The sequence below is a fragment of the Dinoponera quadriceps genome, unplaced genomic scaffold (genome assembly GCF_001313825.1).
Source record: "Dinoponera quadriceps isolate SergipeBrazil2010 unplaced genomic scaffold, ASM131382v1 scaffold5144, whole genome shotgun sequence".
Lineage (NCBI taxonomy): Eukaryota > Metazoa > Arthropoda > Insecta > Hymenoptera > Formicidae > Dinoponera > Dinoponera quadriceps.
Genome location: NW_014560308.1, coordinates 952141 through 971106, shown reverse-complemented (window position 1 = coordinate 971106; position 18966 = coordinate 952141). Strand labels below are relative to the sequence as shown.

General features: G+C 44.8%; 2 protein-coding genes across 2 annotated transcripts in view; both read left to right on the top strand.

Moving 5' to 3' along the window:
* The window catches only part of LOC106750701, a 35044-nt gene extending 21522 nt beyond the window's left edge, over positions 1 to 13522 (top strand). Inside the window, exons 3-5 of the mRNA XM_014631202.1 lie at positions 10150 to 10274; positions 11045 to 11366; positions 11632 to 13522. Coding sequence (XP_014486688.1) covers positions 10150 to 10274; positions 11045 to 11366; positions 11632 to 11820 — 636 coding nt within the window. The 3' untranslated portion in view covers positions 11821 to 13522. The remainder of the gene's footprint in view (positions 1 to 10149; positions 10275 to 11044; positions 11367 to 11631) is intronic.
* A 558-nt stretch (positions 13523 to 14080) lies between these two features.
* Positions 14081 to 18479, top strand: LOC106750731 (BTB/POZ domain-containing protein 1-like). The gene is made up of 6 exons (XM_014631257.1): positions 14081 to 15207; positions 15774 to 16460; positions 16533 to 16692; positions 16801 to 16958; positions 17046 to 17280; positions 17378 to 18479. The coding sequence occupies exons 1-6, from the start codon at positions 14858 to 14860 to the stop codon at positions 17537 to 17539; spliced, it is 1752 nt and encodes a 583-aa protein (XP_014486743.1). The 5' UTR covers positions 14081 to 14857; the 3' UTR covers positions 17540 to 18479.
* Positions 18480 to 18966: the final 487 nt, after the last annotated feature.

The following is an 18966-nucleotide window of genomic DNA, read 5'->3' as shown; positions in this document are numbered from 1 at the left end:
CGATGAAGACACCGGATCGGCATTTTTGGCGAGCGCATTTTTCCCGTCCGATTAATATTGCGTCGCCGTTGGCGCGTCGTCGAGTAGTGGAACCTTAAAAGCGTTTAAACTCGAAAGTACGTCGTTCGTGATATTACACCATTATTTATCACACCTGTGCACGAACGTGAGAAGTGAGGGGTCTTGGAGTCGTCGCGCGAAATTGTCGGTTGTATACGGACCGAAACAGCCGGCGCGTGAAATGTACGTGGGGATATTTCAGCGGTGATAAATCTCGCGACAGCGAGATTACGCTAACGGCGAAGTTATCCCGAATCGTCGAGTCGCAATGACCGCGGCTGTAAAAATGATTCTCGACGTTTGTTCAGCCGACACGCTCAGGTATCGACTCGGTATCCGATTTCCAGTAGGGCCATCGATCGTGGTTTGTGTATCGATTTCAAAGCCGCGCCGCGACCAGTGTCTTTCACTGAATCACCCACGTGCGCGCATGCGCTGTTAGTGGTCAGCGATGCTGCACAGTAGGAGAGAATTTCATGCCTCGCTGGTAATACGCGAGAAGAGCTAAAACCGACGGTTGGCGACAGACCAACCCGAAACGAAGCGTAACGCTGTCGTCCGCGCGGCCTCACAGCGCTACGCATCGGTCCCTAATGTGTTTAATAATGAGCTCGTAAACTCGGGATCTTATTACACTGGGAGCAAGATTTCTTCGAATTTAATCGATTTTATTGCAGTGCAAATAAATTTCATCATTGGCATGCTCCGAAGAAACTAATGTTTCGATTAATAAGTACGATGATTGTTAGACGTTTTCGACGAATATGCATATTTATCTTAAATAGGAAATTTGTTTGAAACGAAAGATAATTTTCTTGTGAGGAAATTATTATATAATTATTTGTTTCATTCCATATATTTCTTGTAACCAAATGATACTTGATTTGGTTGAAAGATATTATTTCGAATAACAACGTTCTTTCTGTTAAATAATAGAGTTTTTTTGAATGAGACGAGAAAACTTTTTACTCAAACAAATTTCGTATATGTTGCTTCTGTGAAACAAATTTTGGTCAGATAAACAGAAATACTAAATCTGAAGAGACCTTTTTCTCTGTGTAAGGATAAATGAGTCGTTTACGCATGTAAGAATCCAAACGCCTAACTCGCACTCCGAACTCGGAGAACGGCTTTAATGTAAATTCTAATAAGATCCGGTCAGAAGGATCTTCCGATCATTCGCGTGGGGAAATTACAGCTTGCTTTGTTCGTCGTATCTTCGAAATCTCCGGTGGAATAACGCAGCGAGAAGAAGAAGGACGACCGCAATGTTTGCGTATACGGTATATTAGCATAGGCCACTCACTTCGATTCGGCGCCGCGCTCGATGCTCCGGGGAGAAACAGACTTTGTGTGCGGACACTTTGCAAGAAGATATTGTCGAATGGACGCCTTCTCCTATTATCGCATGGTGGTGCAGCATGTAATTTAAAACAATTTGGAAATAACATATTACGAATTGTGGCCGGACGCGTATAGGAGGAGGAGGAGGTGAGTCTAGCCGCGTGGTTTTCGCGCGATTGATTTAATGAGCCGTGGGTGTATCTCGCCGCCGGGGCGTTGTCTTCTAATAGTCTCTTTTGGCCGGCCTGTGTGTCTCGATAAACAGGATATCAGTGGAACGAAAGGGAAGACGGAAGGGCGGAGAAGAGAGTACCAAAGCGATCAACGCGAGTCTACGTAATGTATCTACGTAATGTAAAATCGTCGACATTTGTCAACGTTTCGCCGACAATCAAACTATAAGGAATATATATATACATGTATATGTACAAAAAGAAAGCATCTTCGTACCCAATTAACATTCCACTCGTTCCTACGGCGACGCAAGCGCGTTACCAGCGACAGGCCGAGGACAGGTGTCGCAACGGGACACCGGTGGGATACTTTACGGAAACCGTCGCTCATCCCTCACCTCTTCCACTTCAATCGCGGCTTCACTCGCCAGACTCGCGCGGAGTGTATTAAAAAAATTTACGACGCCCTCACGGCAGTGCCCCTCGCAACGACCGATTCCGCTCCGATCCGTCGGATAACACTCGCGGCCATCTGTGAAATCTCACGGAGTAGCGCGTAACGAGCGAGTCGTCATTAATTTGCCGTGTCAAGGAGCGTAGGAGAAGAGTGTCCTGCGAGCGAACGAGCGAGCGTACGAGAGCGGCGCACGCATAACTGTACGCACGATTTACGCAGCGTGCGCCACACGTACGAAACGGCAAGGCGACTAACCAAATATTTATACACGTCAATCATAACACACGAAGCATTCACTGTCTAAACAGCCGCGCGGGGGCCTCCCGTGCGAGCCACTCGGCCGCGGCCGCTCATTGTGCCGGCATACTGGAGGACCTTTCATTGCTCCTTACTATCTCTAACAGGCACTCGATAGTTGCCGTTTGTCATGCGCTCCACGATGTTTGCCTTTCCACGGGTGGAAAAAAATCACATCGCGCTCGGCCCGAGTCCGTAAGTCGCGCGTCGTGTAGCGTTAATCGCTATTGTGACGAGAGCATTCTCCTCGAGTCAGCGGTATGCCCCGTCGCGTTTACAGAAGGAAGAGAATCAGGTGAACACGCGTATGGGAATGAGACTCGATTCGCGGCGCTGGCGGCGATTGCCTCGAAAGATGGAGACGAGGTGTTACGTCGTCGGCCGATGTTCGGCGCGGCGGTGGACAAAATTCGGATGTAAGATACGTACAAGCTAGTCTTGAGTGTAGATATGTGTCAAGCGTTGTATCACGATGCAAATGCCGGTGTGAATGCGAAGGAGAGATCGAAGAGGAGCTGAGAGCGACCGGCCGGGATCGACAAAAACAGAGTGGACGAGAGACGGGGCGAGGGTCGAGTGACTCTCTCACGAAATGTTCGATAATGGTGAAACGCCGGTGTTGAAACCACCTTTGGCACTTTGCAATAAGCCAGGAGTGCCTCCGGTCCTTATAGACGTACAAAGACTATGCTAATGATACGAGCGTTGCATTGACGGCTGGGTAAATACAAGTCGCTGCTTCGAACCTTGTCGCGAGTTTATCATGTAAACTGCCGTTAATGATTGCCAGCAAAGGCCAGCACCGGCCGTCTCGGCGCTGCCATTTTAGCGGCCGAGCTCAATTTGGCGTCGTCGCTATACGCGATCATTGAAATTATCCGGAAGTGCCGGATAGTCGTCGTCAGCGCGTGGAGATCTTCTAAAGATTCATTAGCACTGATTTGCCTCTCGATGCGAACAGCAAGTAGCTCGTCCCGTCTAATTGCGATTTAACGAAGGCAATTATATATTTTGCAAGTTGGTTCTCTCGGCACTTCTTTGCTTTGCTTCCTCTCCGAGGAAGGATGACCAAGATCGCGCGGGAGGGTAGACACGGGGCGTTCGTCGGTTTGTTTCAATTTTCGTTCGAGGTTTACATACACATCCATGCGGCGGACGTACTTGTGACGTCCGCCGTTAGCCGGACACGCCGTAAAACTTTGTCGGAATGTGATCCGTGGGTCGTTACGAGCGCATAAAAGCCGAAAGTGCGGCGTGTGCCAAAGCGTGCACGTCTCCGGTAGACGCACGAATCTTAATGAACGGGGCAGTAAAGCGTCATGGAAGGCTACTTCCTTCCTCGACAAATCAATTATGTTGTACGCAGGAAGAACGGTTTAATGCCAGAGCATTATATTGTGTTCCTTTTGAGCAGTGCAAGGTGATATATTACAGAGAAATAAATTATGCACAATGAAGCGAAATAATGGAGAAAATTAATTTTGCAGATGATACCGAAAAGTGACACCGTAAATTCAGCTAAATAGCAAAGTACGATTCACACGTTGCACACGTGATTCTATTACGCCACCCGCATCCTGTTGCAGGATCTTGCGATACCTGCGGTAAAGCCAAGTGGGACGCGACATTTTTCCGCGCGCATTTCGCAAGAGAGTCATTTCGTCATTCCGCAATGCGGCGTTTCCACAGTGCCGCGTTGAATTGATATTCAAATCGCGATGGCTTATTAACGACGCGATACAATATCTCATTATTACGATACGCTGAGCATCAGGACATGCGACTTGCGCCACACAATGTTAACGGCACAGTTTGTGCGAACGTAAAAGCGCCGAGCGCAATCGAGAAAGCCCATAAATTATTGCCATGCGTTCGTCCAATCGCGGCATACAGCCCCAGCGATGAAAAACTCACGGCCAATAGCGGCAAAGAGAATGCTCGCTGGATTGTACTCGCGAGCGTAACTTGCCGCCTCCAGTCGGCAGGACGCGGTAGAAGGATCGCGGACTTTTATCGCGCACGATACAGCACCGTCGCACAGTGGAGCGAAACATTCGAATTTGTGGTGAAACGTGACCGATTCTTCAATATGATTACACGTCTCAAAAGATCCTTGATACACTGAATTCAGAGATCTATGATGGTCATTTAAAAATTTTTAGAAATAAAAGTGTTTCTTTCCTTGTTGCCTGTCTTAGATGAGTCACTCTATAGATGAGTATGAGAACAGGACAAAAATTACTTCGTAATGCAAAAATCAGGCTTGGAAGAAAAACATCTTTAAATCCATTTTAACTCAAGATAGGACAAAAAAAGTTAAATCAAAAGCGAAAATGTTAAAATTTATATATATCTTTTTTTAATATTACTTCGCAAAATTTTAGAAAATACAACGTAGTCTAAACTTGCATGCCTAGGTTCGTTTTTTTACACCAGATCAGACGAATTTTGTGTAATTTTTCGACGTTTTTGGCGCTCTGTGACTCGTGAGTGCGTAGATATGCGCAGTTGATCTTTTTTGGGTCTGTTAAAGTGCTGAGCAAAGCATAGCATGAGCACGAATACTCAATAAAATCTAGCAGGATTTGTAACTTATTCCTCATTAAATATCGCATATTTCCTAGGAAAAATTGTCCAACTTTAAGAGGTATTTAGAAAAAAAAAAACAAAGCCATCCATAAATTTATAACTATCTAAATTCATGGTTATTATTCATACTGAGATCTTGTATTGAGACCATCTTAAGTTCATCTTCAGATGTTTCGTAGCCAATGAAAATGAGCTGTACAGCGTCTGAAAATAAACTTAAGACAATCCTGAATATAAGATCGGACTATGAATAACGGCCTATGACTATCTTATCATTGTATCTATGAATGAGGTATCTTTATTGCAGTGGTTAGTTAGGCCAAACTTTTCCTACCAGTCTACCAAATAGATCTGCAATTGCAATCATACCATAGATGTGTAGGGATATTTATGACATTATACAGGCTTGCGAGCTTTTTACAGGGAAACGGAAGTAGTTAAGGCATAAGTGAAATTCATCATTACACAGGCCGAACGTTAAACTATTTAAATATGTCAGTATCTTTTCACAATTCTGAAACTGGTAAACTAGGGTTTCGGCACACACATTTCAGCGTTTCGTCCCGCTGTGCGCCGCCGTCGCTTTTCCGAGCCGAGCTGAGCGCGTATCGTTACGAGGCGGCGGTATGGCGCTCACCGTTTTCGCGCAATGTCGCTCTGGTTGCACGAACGCGCTTTACGAGCGAGAACCGTGTACTTGAGGTAGGCGCGTGCACGCCTCTTAAATATAATAACACGTTCGCCTAGATCTCCTGGTGCACCCGGTAAACCTCGCCGGTCCTGACGGCAGTGATAAATAACGCGGGCCGATTACGCCACTCGGGGATTTAAAGCCCCGTGCTTTTTAATTAACCGTTTACTCGCCTTTCGTTGCGAGGATTAATAATATTGCTGGAAACGCGCCCCGATGAATTATCGGGGAAAGTTCCCTCTTCAAATGATCCCGAGTCTAGACAAACGGCGTAAGAGCTACGTAACGAAGCGCGACGAGTTTCCTGAGAGTACCGTTTCTTCTTTCTCGACGTTTTGGAGAAGAGGAGAAAAAAGATTGGTTGAATTAACGCGACGATAAGCGAGTCAGACGCGTTTTCGTTGGAGGAAACGGAATTTCTAGTTCTTATGAACTAAATTACGAACTAAATTCGGCACTCAGGGCCAGAAATTTGTTTTCCTTCAATCGAAACGCGCTCGATTTGTCCGTTGTCATATTCATTCAATCGATCTTTTTTTCCCATATGTATCTCTTCCAGGCATTCTTTTCACATGAAGATCTCACAGCCTCCCTAAGCTATCAAATCGATACAAATTGAGATATAACGCCGACGATATCGCGCGTATGTGAACTACACGCAAGAGAGACCGATCGTCACCGATCTTCCGGTGAGCGGCAACCCGAAGAGTGGGATCGCCGGGACACCCACACGACCCACTGCGATTCACGTGGCGCGGCGCGGAGACATAAACTCGTCGACCGATAAGCCGCGTCCTCACCGTAACGATACCGGTCTCGGTTCCTCGAACGTTATCGGAATACGCGGCATATCGTAGGTATAACGTATATCGCGACGGGGCCCGCCGAGTGCATTCCGGGAGGAGGAATGAGATACGGAGGCAGGGACTAGTCGTCGCGCCGCGCCGACGGTGTAGCGTCATCGCCAATGCGTTATGGGACTCTAATTGCGCTACAAATTATTTTCCGCCGCTTTCACATGGGAGATATTTCGTCCTCTGTTGATACTCACCATGACGGCGAGGATGATCGGGATAAGAGAGGAGAGGGAGGAGAAAGGGAAAGAGAGAGAGAGAGCCGGATGTTATTTCTTATCTTGTTGGCACTGAATGAGTTTTAAATGTTTTCGGATTAGGCGCGATCCCGCCATTATTAGCCACGGTCAGTACGCGCGCACTTAATTAACGACGCGAGCAGGGTGACGTGTTTCATTTGTAACAATTATATTAGATATATAAATAAGTTCGGTGCCTTTTTAGCATGATTTTAATGTTTATTAAAGAAAAAGGGATAAATAGTAAAATAGTAATAGCAACGTGCACGTAAGTTTATTATCATTGATACTACAGTAACACTACAGTAACTTACTGGAAAAGTCTCTTGACTATTTCTGTGGTTAAAATGTAAAGAGGATATTGTTATCCTTGAAAATAACTATATTTTTCTTTAAGTGCACCGTTTTCCGAGGTTATGCCGGCAAGGCCATTGTAGTGCTTCTCAAAGCTTAAGATTGGCACTTTCAAATTATCCTAGGGCGGGGAGAAAACTGAAATTTGAACGAGAGTTACGTCAAGTGCAAAGGCACCGAACTTATTTACACACCTAATACGACTCGTCTTGTTCTGGAGACGCACTAGATACGTCACCGGCTATCTGACAAAACGACGACGGTGAGATAAAAACCCATGAGCTCCGATGACCGTTAGCGATCGGCGCAGTCGGAATGGTCGATAAACGTCTTCAAATAGCGCGTATACATTCGGCCGATCCGAAGTGTATACCCAATTAAGATGTACATAAATTACGTTTACTCGAGAGGGAGCCGAACGGCACTGGGAACGCAAAGAAGCCATAAAAACGTCGTCCCCAGTTAACTTCGCTGTCGCGCGGTGACTTATAGTCGATCGGTCCTTATTTTCGTTCGACGATCGATGCGCGGAACCCCCGTGCGCGTTGCGCGCCTTCTTATGTGCACAACGCGCGCACTCGTAAACGCGCGGAACGAGTTTGCAATCCGAGTGCCGTAGCTCACGCGGCTCTTACGCGGCGCGGACGGCCGCGGCGGCGGTAAATCTTTATTCGCCGAGGATTGATAATGATCGGGGTGGGTAATGGCGAACTCTGTCAGACTGTCATTAGATAAAATTGCGAGACGCAAGAACGATGATTGCCCCGGCGCGGACGGAATTACGACGAAAGCGCCGGTGCCCACCACCCGCCGAAACACACCCGGGATTATCGTACACCGAGGCGAGGAACGACTGGCTAATTTCGAGTTTCGCGAAAGAGAGCGCCTTTCTGGCGCGCGCCCGAGCGGCCATTTCATTATCGTATCGTGGAACACGGGAGAAAGAGAGAGAGAGAGAGAGAAAGGGAGAAATCCGCGACGCTAATTGACGTCTTCTTGGCCCGGGCGCAACCCCGAGAGGTAACATCGGCTTAACTTCCTTTCTTTAGGAGCATCGCCGTGAAATCTCGTGCGCCGGCGCGAGACGATACCCGCGGCCTGCCGTGCGCGGGAAAGAGAGGTAATTTCCACAGGCCGGTTTATTATACCGCGTCTTACTTCGCCTTGAACACATCACCTTAAACCTCCGATATTTACGCGCGTGTTAATAACTGGTCCGTTTCATCGGCACTCGCGTGTTTACGATCGGACGATTTCGACGCGCGCGTCGGGCACGTCGCGATAATCGCCCGACGTCTCGACTTAGCGGACAATTAAGCTAAGTATCGCTAAGTTATGCCGCAATGTCTGCTACTGCGTGCCGAGCGGGCACGTCTCAATATGATTAAAATCGCGTTGCCAACGAGAGAGAGAGAGAGAGAAAGAGAGAATTCCTTTCCCGTTCGGGATGATGCAAGAGCCCGATAAGGATCGCCTGAGAGAAATGCGCGATGTGTGGTCCCCGCGTGTGTGAATATCCGTTTAATCCGAACGCAGTTCTTCTGCCCAATACGAGTTCCCCGTATGGGAGGCGCCGCTTAGTTAACCGTTCACCCTGCGGAACGATGGCTTAATTAAACGTCGGCGATGCCGGCTATTTCGCGTTGTCTCGCTTATATCAGCCTCGGCGGCGAGCTCTCGTTTGACTTTCGCCCGTCGGCGGTGCTGCGCCGCGTGAAAAGAAGTGTCACCGATACACGATAATAACATATGCACGGCTCGTCCTACACAGAGTCGAATCGAGGAACAGCTCTTGCAAGCTTGTAGATAAGATTGCGATGTTAATAACGAGACGCTCCCTCATACGTACAGGTAGTCGAGAAATCGGATTTACGAGAATTGACATCTCGCTTGAAAATTTACTCCGGGATTCTCCTCTCGCGAGGTATTTCCAGCCAAAGTCCCAGCAAAGGCCGAATAGCCGAGCGATACGGCGCTGTTTATCGCGGTACCGCTCCTCTCTCGCGCGGGCGCAATAAACAATCGTAAATATTGCACCTTGCGCGCCTTTCGAAGGATCTTTTTCCGTGCCGCGTCGAGGAGAAAAAGAACGAGGAGGAAGAGATTTAGCCCGTTGAATGGAGCGGACCGGTTCCGCAGTACTTTCTGGTGACGACGAGTTATACGGCGCAATTAAATCGAAAGTGCGGCCGGTACGCGAGAAAGAGGCACGCTCGTATTAACGAGGTGAGCGCGGCGGCGCCGTGAGGCCTGTTTTGCATAAAAATCATAAGCCGAATTAATGTTTTCACCTCCGCGCGAGTGTTCACACGTGCACCTCACGTGTGCCGCGCGCGCGGATTCGGGCGATGCGTGACTAACACACCGCGTGCTTTATTGCGCGTTCGCGCCAATCTCCGACGTCCCTCGGACACTTTCTCACGCGATCCTTCGCCGCGATATTAAGTTCTATTCTGATCTGACAATTCGCGAAATATAAAATCGCACAGTCATGCGCATTAGTCGCTTAGGCGGCCGACAGGCATGCGGTTATTGTTTGCAACGTCCCGCGTCAAAATGGCGTGATCGTGGCATTAAGATGCACACACACACACACACACACATGCACACACCTGTCGCGATAGAAATGCGCAAGTTTCACGGCTGCTATTAAATGCGAATAGGAAAACGCATTCGCTCGGGCAGATGTTACAACGCAAAAGGAAAATCCGGGGAGTTTCTTCTGTATTATCTGTAATCCTCCGATCGCCGAAAGAAAATCTTTTCGCTTTGTTATCGATGCACTCATGCGCCGCGAAAAATAGTCTTAAATCAATGATATTCTTATATAATATTCTGGAATTTTTAGTTTTGATTCAAGCGTAAGTAATACTTGCATCGGTATAAATTTAATCAAATCAAGACTAAAAATCTTCTAAGAAGATTATAATATTATTGCTTATGTATATGAGAATATTTATCATTGATTTGTTAAGACCAATTCCTTTCGGTGTGTCTCTTAAACTTCGAAATTTGATGGAAAATAATCGGATGTTAAACACGTGAGCAAATAATTTGCACGCTTAATTCGCACTCGTGATTTTCATTGCAGGTGGTTTGGCTGACCGCAGTCCTGTGCCCGCGGCAGATTGTTGCTGTCGCCAACAATCTGACTTTATCCTTCTTCCCTAGAAAGGGCAAGGGAATTCATTCTTTCAGAGAACATCTTGCTCAGATGTAAGTATAAGGATCTTTTCCGTTGAAATGAGAGGAAATGATGAAACGAAGGAATAAGTATCGGGGTTTGGATTTATCATGCGCGATCTAATATCGGGTATAAGCTGAGATTAATTTTTCAACATTCGAAAACGTAATAGCGTATAGTTAGTTGCACCGTTATCGCTTTGGTTTTCGTTATCATAGCTCATTTAACAAGAATTACGAATAATAATGGATAGGAGCGCGTGAAAACACGTTGCGTGACACACATTTAAATAATCGATCGTGTTCAGTCTGTTATCTTAATTATTAGCAATGTGCATAAAATGCTAATAATGAATACGAAACGAAGTAAAATATCATGCACCATGCAGTTTTTTAATCGTAACAACATTCTACCGCGTAATTTAGATACGAGCTATTAGCGTTCGGTCGTGCCGAGCATTGGGAGGAATACCGGCGCTTGCTTCGATGGCGAGCTAAATCCGATTTAAATTCAACGTGGCTCACTGTGGCGTAGCGAAACATAATTTTGTTGTTTTTACATACATATATCTCTCTCTCTCTCTCTCTCTCTCTCTCGTTAAACTGCCTGTTAATATATGATGATCGTTAACATACCTCGACGACGGTTAAAAGTGAATTCGGGAAAGGCCCCACGAATATTGTATGCTCCATTTGTGCTCCATCGGAGAAAATCGAGAAAAAAATACGTATGATCGGGAAAAAGGAGCTCGAATGCGAAATTGGGTCAAACGGGGAGAAACACTTTACGTCATGATTTGCAGTACACTGGAAGGGCTGTTGAACAAGCGGATGACAGTTCGAGAGATGGACTATTTTCTGCATCAGGAAACAAGCAGCCGCACCGTCGAATGCTGTCCCGAGATTATGCATATGGTGGAACCGATTGGCGGTCAAAATCATCGGAACATGTTCGTCGAGCTCTTCCGAGACGGCGAGATTGCCCAGAGGTTCTTCGAGTACTCTTGTAGGGCAGACGTCCTCGACCGGCCGTGCAAGTTCATCGACTGGAGGTTAAGCAACCGGTCCAAATGCGTGCAGAAGTTCGCGTACGTGTATGCTATCGTCAACGCCACTAGCGAACAGGTAAAACTACCAGAAAACAAGCAAACTACCAAAAAACTCTATCGTCATTCTGTCATCGGGATTAATATTTCTCTCTTTTTTTTTCCTTTTAAATACAATATACAATAGTATATTGATATTATTGAGATTGCGGTAATGTTTGTCGTCTCGTTGGTTTACTCGAGATTTTCACGTAATCACAAATAATCACGCGTTGAGAAAGATTTTGTCAAACACATATAGCTGGGTGGAGTTAGTATCGCTTGATCAATGCACCGATTCTCAGGGCTATGAAGGATACAACGCCGCCAACGCCAAAACCAAGTGGACGTTGGACTACATCAGGGTGCGAAGCGGCTGCAGTTGCGAGATCATGCCGAAGTCGAAGAAAAAAAAAGCTACATCGAGCAAGTCGAGGAGGACAAAGAGCAAACTGCACCAGCCGAAAGACCAAGAGTTGGACTTCGAGACGTGAGAGCGTCGATTCGCGTTCTTAACTGACAGTACATTGTGCGTATAATTGTGTTGCGACTGACCAATGATATAAAAGGGAATACGCGAATACGAGATTACGTACGAGAGATAGACGTGTGCGCGAAGAGTATTTAATATAGTCGTTGGAACGCAATTTGGAAACGTTACCAATGATCGTATCATCGATTTTCTGATGACAATTACGTAATTAATTTATTAGACAATATCGAGGGCGAGGCGTGTCGTTTTGTGAATGATGCGCTTGCCGTCAATTAATCGTTTTGTATTCCTTGGTGTTTCATTTACAAATATCTCTTATTAGCGTGTGCGTTTTAAATATCTCCTCTTTTCCCTATATTTATTATAAATTACTTACTTGGTAAGAAAAATCTATGCGAACTAAGAAAATAGATATAATTTCACATCACCGCATTATTGGCTGATTTTGATTTCATGTTCTTACAGTGATCGTAAAACAATGATCGTTAATAGACTTAAATCTGGATTTTTCTGGAACAATGAATAAATATAACACAGTGGCTGACTAATGTCGCCGTTCGGGAGTGACGTTTCAGAATGATATCGAGATAGTTTTGTTTCGCCAATAATTAATTTTTAACGAGATACGCGTGCATCTCGTCGCGCGTGTCACTTAATTTAGCGCCTTAGCTTACTAAATCCAATTTACTCTTCATTTTACATGCGGCCAGTTTTCTATTATGTTTAACTTGTATATTATAAATTTGTATGTGTACTCGATAAGCTTACGCAATAGTCTTAATAGGATATAGTATATCCGGCGATTAATTAGAGTCTAATCCCGTGTGTCTACACATAGATCTGCAGCGCACATCGTTACGTCGATAACGAGGATATGCGCGAAATGTAGTTCTACTGAAATTTTATCAATGAAGCCGAGGCGACATGTATTTAATTAATAACGACTATTGGCGTAGGAAGCACCGATCGGAACGAGTACAACGTGCGGACAAACATTAGGTGCGCCAACAGCCATGACAATTAATGATAAATCTGACTATCATAAGAAATACGTGAAAGAAGAATGCGCGGAATACTTATATATGAAAGGAAGCTGTTAAGATTAAGTTCTTCTACATATTTTCATTGCACGTTGATGCGATGCACACACCCACATACACGCGCGCTCACACACCCAGGCATACACTATACACACTTATACGTACGCAAGGTAAATAAAATAAGTCAAAATTAACGAACAAACGAACTGTTTTTCTGCCACTAATATTTTGTACAACGATATTGATGTCTTCTACTACTCTCCGTAAACTCTCCTATCAGTAAACGTGTTAACGTACATTTGCGAAGGTTTGTAACTTTTAATTTACATGTATTGGCAAAAGATAACTCTATGTTGTATTGCATTAATTCCGAGAGATCTTTAATACACAGGCGTGTATTATCATGCGTGTACATATCACTGCGAGAAATACGCGATCCATTGTTTTATATTGCAATGTTTATGTATGTTCCATAATAATATTATCCAACACATAAAGAGATTTAAAACAGATTATAGATAATAATAACTGTGTTAACTTGATTGACATAATTCGCCAATTATATTCCCGACATATACTATTTCACCGTTATTGCTGTATTATTAGTTTATACGACTCTGGGCTGATTACATATTTGTTGTATTTATACCGTAACACCGTAAACGTGCGCACATGTTCCCTGTATCATGTAAACATTGTACATAAACATCATTAATACACTTGTTACAAAATCTGACTCAACGATGCATTTTTATGCTGCTAATATAATTTCTGCCGAAGCGAGGCTGATATTTAACAACTCGTAGAAACTCACCTAGAACTGTTGAAAGTTGTGGCCTTATTTTTAATAGTTCTAAGTTGCCGATAAGTGAAATAAATAATTTTGGTCACTAAAGAAAAGAATTGGTCCGGACAAACCGTGACTGAGACTGAAATTTGATGTGTGAAACTGACGTGACGCCGAGTACACGCAATTGAAATTTATATGATAACGTTCGAATGCAGGGACAAAATAATTCAGTTTCGAAGAAACCGGCTCGTTGCTTGCTTTCGATACCAAGCCGCGACATTTCTCAAGAGGGCATCACTGTACGGCGCATTTTTTCAAGCTCCACGCGAACTCCGATAAACTAGCGGTCTTTAATGTTATCTCAGCGAGACGATAGTCACGGAAGGATAACATTTCACGGAAATATACTTTGATACTTTGGCGAGGGATAAGAGTGCGCACAAACTTACGAAACATCGAGATAATTACGAATACGGTAAATTTAACAGCGCATTAGTCTTTTAAACAGTTCTAAAGCATGTTGTTCGTCGTTCAAAAGCAGTCGATAACATTAACGTTCTCCAATTATCCTCAGTCCGCCGGGCATTCCTGACAGTCGACGGAAAAATTCATCGATCGCTATTTTTCATCACTCTTCGGATGCGTTCGAGGGGACTGTATTTAGCGCTACCACGTCAATCTATCTTTATTATTCTACATTTACAAGAAGGATAGAATGACGCGGTAAATAGCGTCTCCTCGAATGCACCTATCCTCTGATACTGCGTAATTTACATACGCGCGTAGACCGAGTGTTTCTCGCGGTCGGTGTAGTCGGGCAGCGGTGTCTCGATAGCAGGTAACGCCCGGGAGTGTACCCTCGACAGCCGCTCGTGGCGTTTGTCGCTTCACTCGCGAAGTGAACGTTCGAAGGAAAACGGAATCGGGACGAAGGGGGAGGGGGTGGAGGAGCAGAAGCCTCGGTGGGATGCGTTGTAGCGCGTGGGTCGCTCTTCTCAATATTCTCCCGCTGCGAGTACCCGGCGTGTTCGGTGAGGAGGAAAGGAAGAGAAGACGAGGGACAAAGAGAAGGAGAAAATCGCGAGCGGGAGGGTAACCGTGCTCTCGGCGAGTTCTGCTCTCTCGCCGCCGCTCCGCGTTGGCGCGAAGTGCCGCGATTAAATGAGACGGGGCAGTACCTCGGCAAGTACTACGTTTTGTGCGCGGACATGTCTTCTACGGAGACCTCCCTGAACGACGTGCCGAACGTCGCGTCGAGGTTGCAGAGCCTGCGTCTGACGGCGCAAGGTTATCGAGAGCCTGCGGCTGGTGGCGAGGACGGCGACGTGACGGATAACGCGGCGGCGACGTCGGCGGCAACGTCGGCGGCAGGAGGCTCGACCGGTCGCGACGGAATCGGCGACGGATCGTCGTCGCGGGAACCGCTACGAAACATGCAGACCATCGGCAATGTCACCCTTTCCCGAGCACGGCGCGCGCTCAACTTCGTCTGCGACGAAGAGCAACCGACGAGCTCGTCCGCTGCCCGAAGCGAGGCCTCGTTCTCGAACGGCGATAAGTGAGTTGAGAGGCCGATTTCAGCGGCGGTGTTGAAGCTGGGAATAATGAAGCCTCGAAATATCGGGTTGAAGCGAAAGTTCTTCGATCAAAGTATATACATAGAGCATTTGTTTATTTTAAGATACAATCAATCAAGTATGCGTCGATTTGTTCGACGACCCGCCATCTCTCCGACTGCGTGACCTCGCGCTCGTGGAATTTTGAGATTTCGGAGCGAAGAAACGAGGGGTCGTCTCTGAAAACGTAGTGAGAATGACAAGAGTGAGCAGATTTACTATGACGTCGATCGATGAAATTATAAATATTCCAGTAAATTCGCTCACTTCTGTAATTCCTACTGCGTTTTGAAGTACACGAATCGACCCCCCCGATTAAAAAACAGAACGAACTTTTGTCTCGAGCCAATATAGCATGATTTATTCCAGTCGTATTCGGAGCATTAACGGGAGATTCTTGCCGTGATTTTTGCAATTTTATGCGGGACTGACGATGATTTATCACCTAACGTCATAACGCACTTGTCGCACGTTATCAGTTGATTATATCCCGCTTTGAATGTTTCAGCCGGCCACCGACTAACGCGGCGAATACATCGTATTTGGAGGGCCGGTCGCAGAATAACGTCGCCTTAGAGAACTCTTCCACGCATAATCAACCCGCGGCCACATATAATTGGCAGGGTACAAAGGCAACGATGCGCGAGAGGATCGTGTTTCTGTTCAATAACGAGATACTGTCGGATGTTAGTTTCCTAGTGGGAAGAGGAGCGCAACGGCAACGTATACCGGCACACAAACTAGTCCTGTCCTCTGGAAGCGCCGTGTTCGACGCAATGTTTAACGGAATGTTCGCGACAGCTTCTTCGGAAATAGAAGTACCTGATGTGGAACCCGCTGCATTTTTGGCAGTGCTCCTTTTTCTATACACCGACGAGATACAGATAGATCCTGAAACTGTGATGACAACGCTGTACACCGCTAAGAAGTACGCGGTGTCCGCGTTGGAGAAGCATTGCGTTGATTTTCTAAAGAATAATTTAACCAGTGATAACGCTTTCCTGCTCTTAACGCAAGCACGTCTGTTCGATGAGCCGCAATTAGCCTCGGTGTGTTTGGATACCATTGACCGATTCACGACCGAGGCGCTCAATGCGGACGGCTTCACGGACATCGATATCGACACGCTGATGGTAGTCTTGGAAAGAGACACTCTGCGCGTTAGGGAATCTAAGCTGTTCCAAGCTGTTTTAAGGTGCGGTTGGATGCTGTGATCTATTCTGACAAATCGTTCGATTTGTATTCACATAGCTGAATTCTCGTACAGGTGGTCAGAGGCGGAATGCGTGAGGCAGCAGTTACCAGTCACTCCGGAAAATCAACGTCAAGTCTTGGGCAACGCTCTATCCTTGGTTCGTTTCCCGCTTATGTCGAAAGAAGAATTCACGGCTGGCCCGGCGCAATCTGGCTTGTTGAATTATTCAGAGGTAGCGCCGCATACGAACGCGTCTCGTATATAGCAGATCGAAGAGAGCAGGAATGTTTCTACCGTGAATATTTTCTGATACTGTTCACTCAACGAGGAAATGTTGCAGGTCCTATCTTTATTCACGTACTTCATACTGAATCCTAAGCCTTTAGTGGGATTTCAAACGATGCCGCGGTGTTGTATGACGGGCAAGGAGCAGACCGTGTGCAGGTTTCAGCATACCGAGAGCAAATGGGGATACAGCGGAACCAGCGATCGCATCCGGTAATCGCGCTTCGTAATCCGCGAACACGATTGACGATCACTAAAGTGCGCGACGAATCACGAAACTCTGCGTTGCTCTTCGTCCAGATTCAGCGTGGACAGGCGTATCTTTCTGATCGGCTACGGGGTTTACGGTAGCATGCAGAAACCAGCGACATACGAGGCGTCGGTGGAATTGATTCACACGGCGTCGGGTAAAGTGATAGCTACAAATGCAACAAGTCTCAGCTGTGATGGTTCAAAGTACACGTACCGTCTAATGTTCAAAGAATTAGCGGAAATCTTACCAAATACGATTTATACCGCGTCGACTACATTCAAGGTAGTTCTGTTGAATTTCACTGATCAATTTGATCGGATATAATCGGTTATATGCGCGTGATGATCGGTAATAAGCACGTTGTGCTCTTGTATTTCAGGGGCCATTTTCATATTATGGCACAAAGGGATTACGCACGGTGATGGTGGATTGCGATTCAGGAAATGGGAAAGTCAAGTTCGAATTTAGCAACGAGACGGGAGATAATAATGGCACATCCATCGACGAAGGTCAAATTCCCGAGCTTATCTTTTACACATAATGTATAATAACGACATTCCTCACATACTTGCTTGGCTGGCTCTATCAGAAAGATGAATTAAATTATGTTCAACTATGGAAAGTACATGCCAGATTTTGGCAATTGTGCATATCTTGTGATCATTTCAAGCAGCGCTCTGATTTAAGTAATCCGCGAACATGCCAAAGGAGTTTATCCAGAGATATCCGTCATAATTTTATCTAGATAATGCCTATTCAGTTTTATTATATAACAGGGTTTTGCCGATCGAAAAATCCGTGACATTCAAAAGTATATAAATTGTATGCAAGCGTTTGCAACATATATCAGTGATGCTAATGATACGCATTGTGATTCCTCGGCAAATATTAGAGAGAACAATCGTTCGTCTTTCATGAAATTCAAATATTAAAATCATTTGATTCACGCAACTGTAGTAGACATATGTTAATTATATTAATTAATTATACAAGTAAGATCAATGTTTGTAGAATTGGAGATGTGCAATCTATTTTTCTATCGTTTTAATTGAGATCTGTGTAAACCAAAAATATAGTTGTATAACAACGTTAAAGGATCATGACAAAGTACAAGCGAGATCAATCATGTGCACTCTCATTTCGCCTAAATATTTCGCTCTGAGTACCTATGCGGTGGATATAATTTGAAATTGTAAGAAGGTAAAACGTACGGCACTCTTCAATGCAAAAATAATTACGCAATAAAGCCTAAAAGCATGTGGAATATTTTTTAGTAAAAGTTAGTATTTTTGGTAGTCACAATGTGCAGATTTAGAACCTGGAAACTCTACGATTCCTGTTACTATAACTAAGTACGAGAAAATAGTCGAACGAAAGTAATATAACACCACTTTAAATCATTCTCTAGTAAAATAATATCTTTATCTATTTATTCACACATATACACACACACACACACAAGTTTAATATATATACATAAACATTTTGATAGAATTTAATATATTTCCTTAGTGAACTTTTCTTTCTTCTTTTTCTCTGAATAAACAAATTTGAATTTTGACTTTTTTATTGATAATGAATGGTGCTAGCTAAGAAGATAATATTGTTATTCCTATCAATCCTAGAGATAAGTATATGACTCCATACGTATGAACCATTTCTCTCAAAACGGCGCGCATATGATTATTTTTTTTTCGTGATTACATTTAATTATGAATTTGGAAAATGTACATGTAATGTTGAATAACTGAATAAAGAATTTATTCCATGATACCTTCTTTTTTCTATAATACCAACGTCATAATATCTTTCATCGTATTATATGAAGATGCACTTTTCAAAAAATGTATGTGTGTGTGTGTGTGTGTGTACAAACAGTCGAAATATAAATAATTGATGCGACAACTACAATATTTCAGAGGAATCAGCTTTATCGTTACTGACTTTTTTGGTGGATCGAAGGCTGCG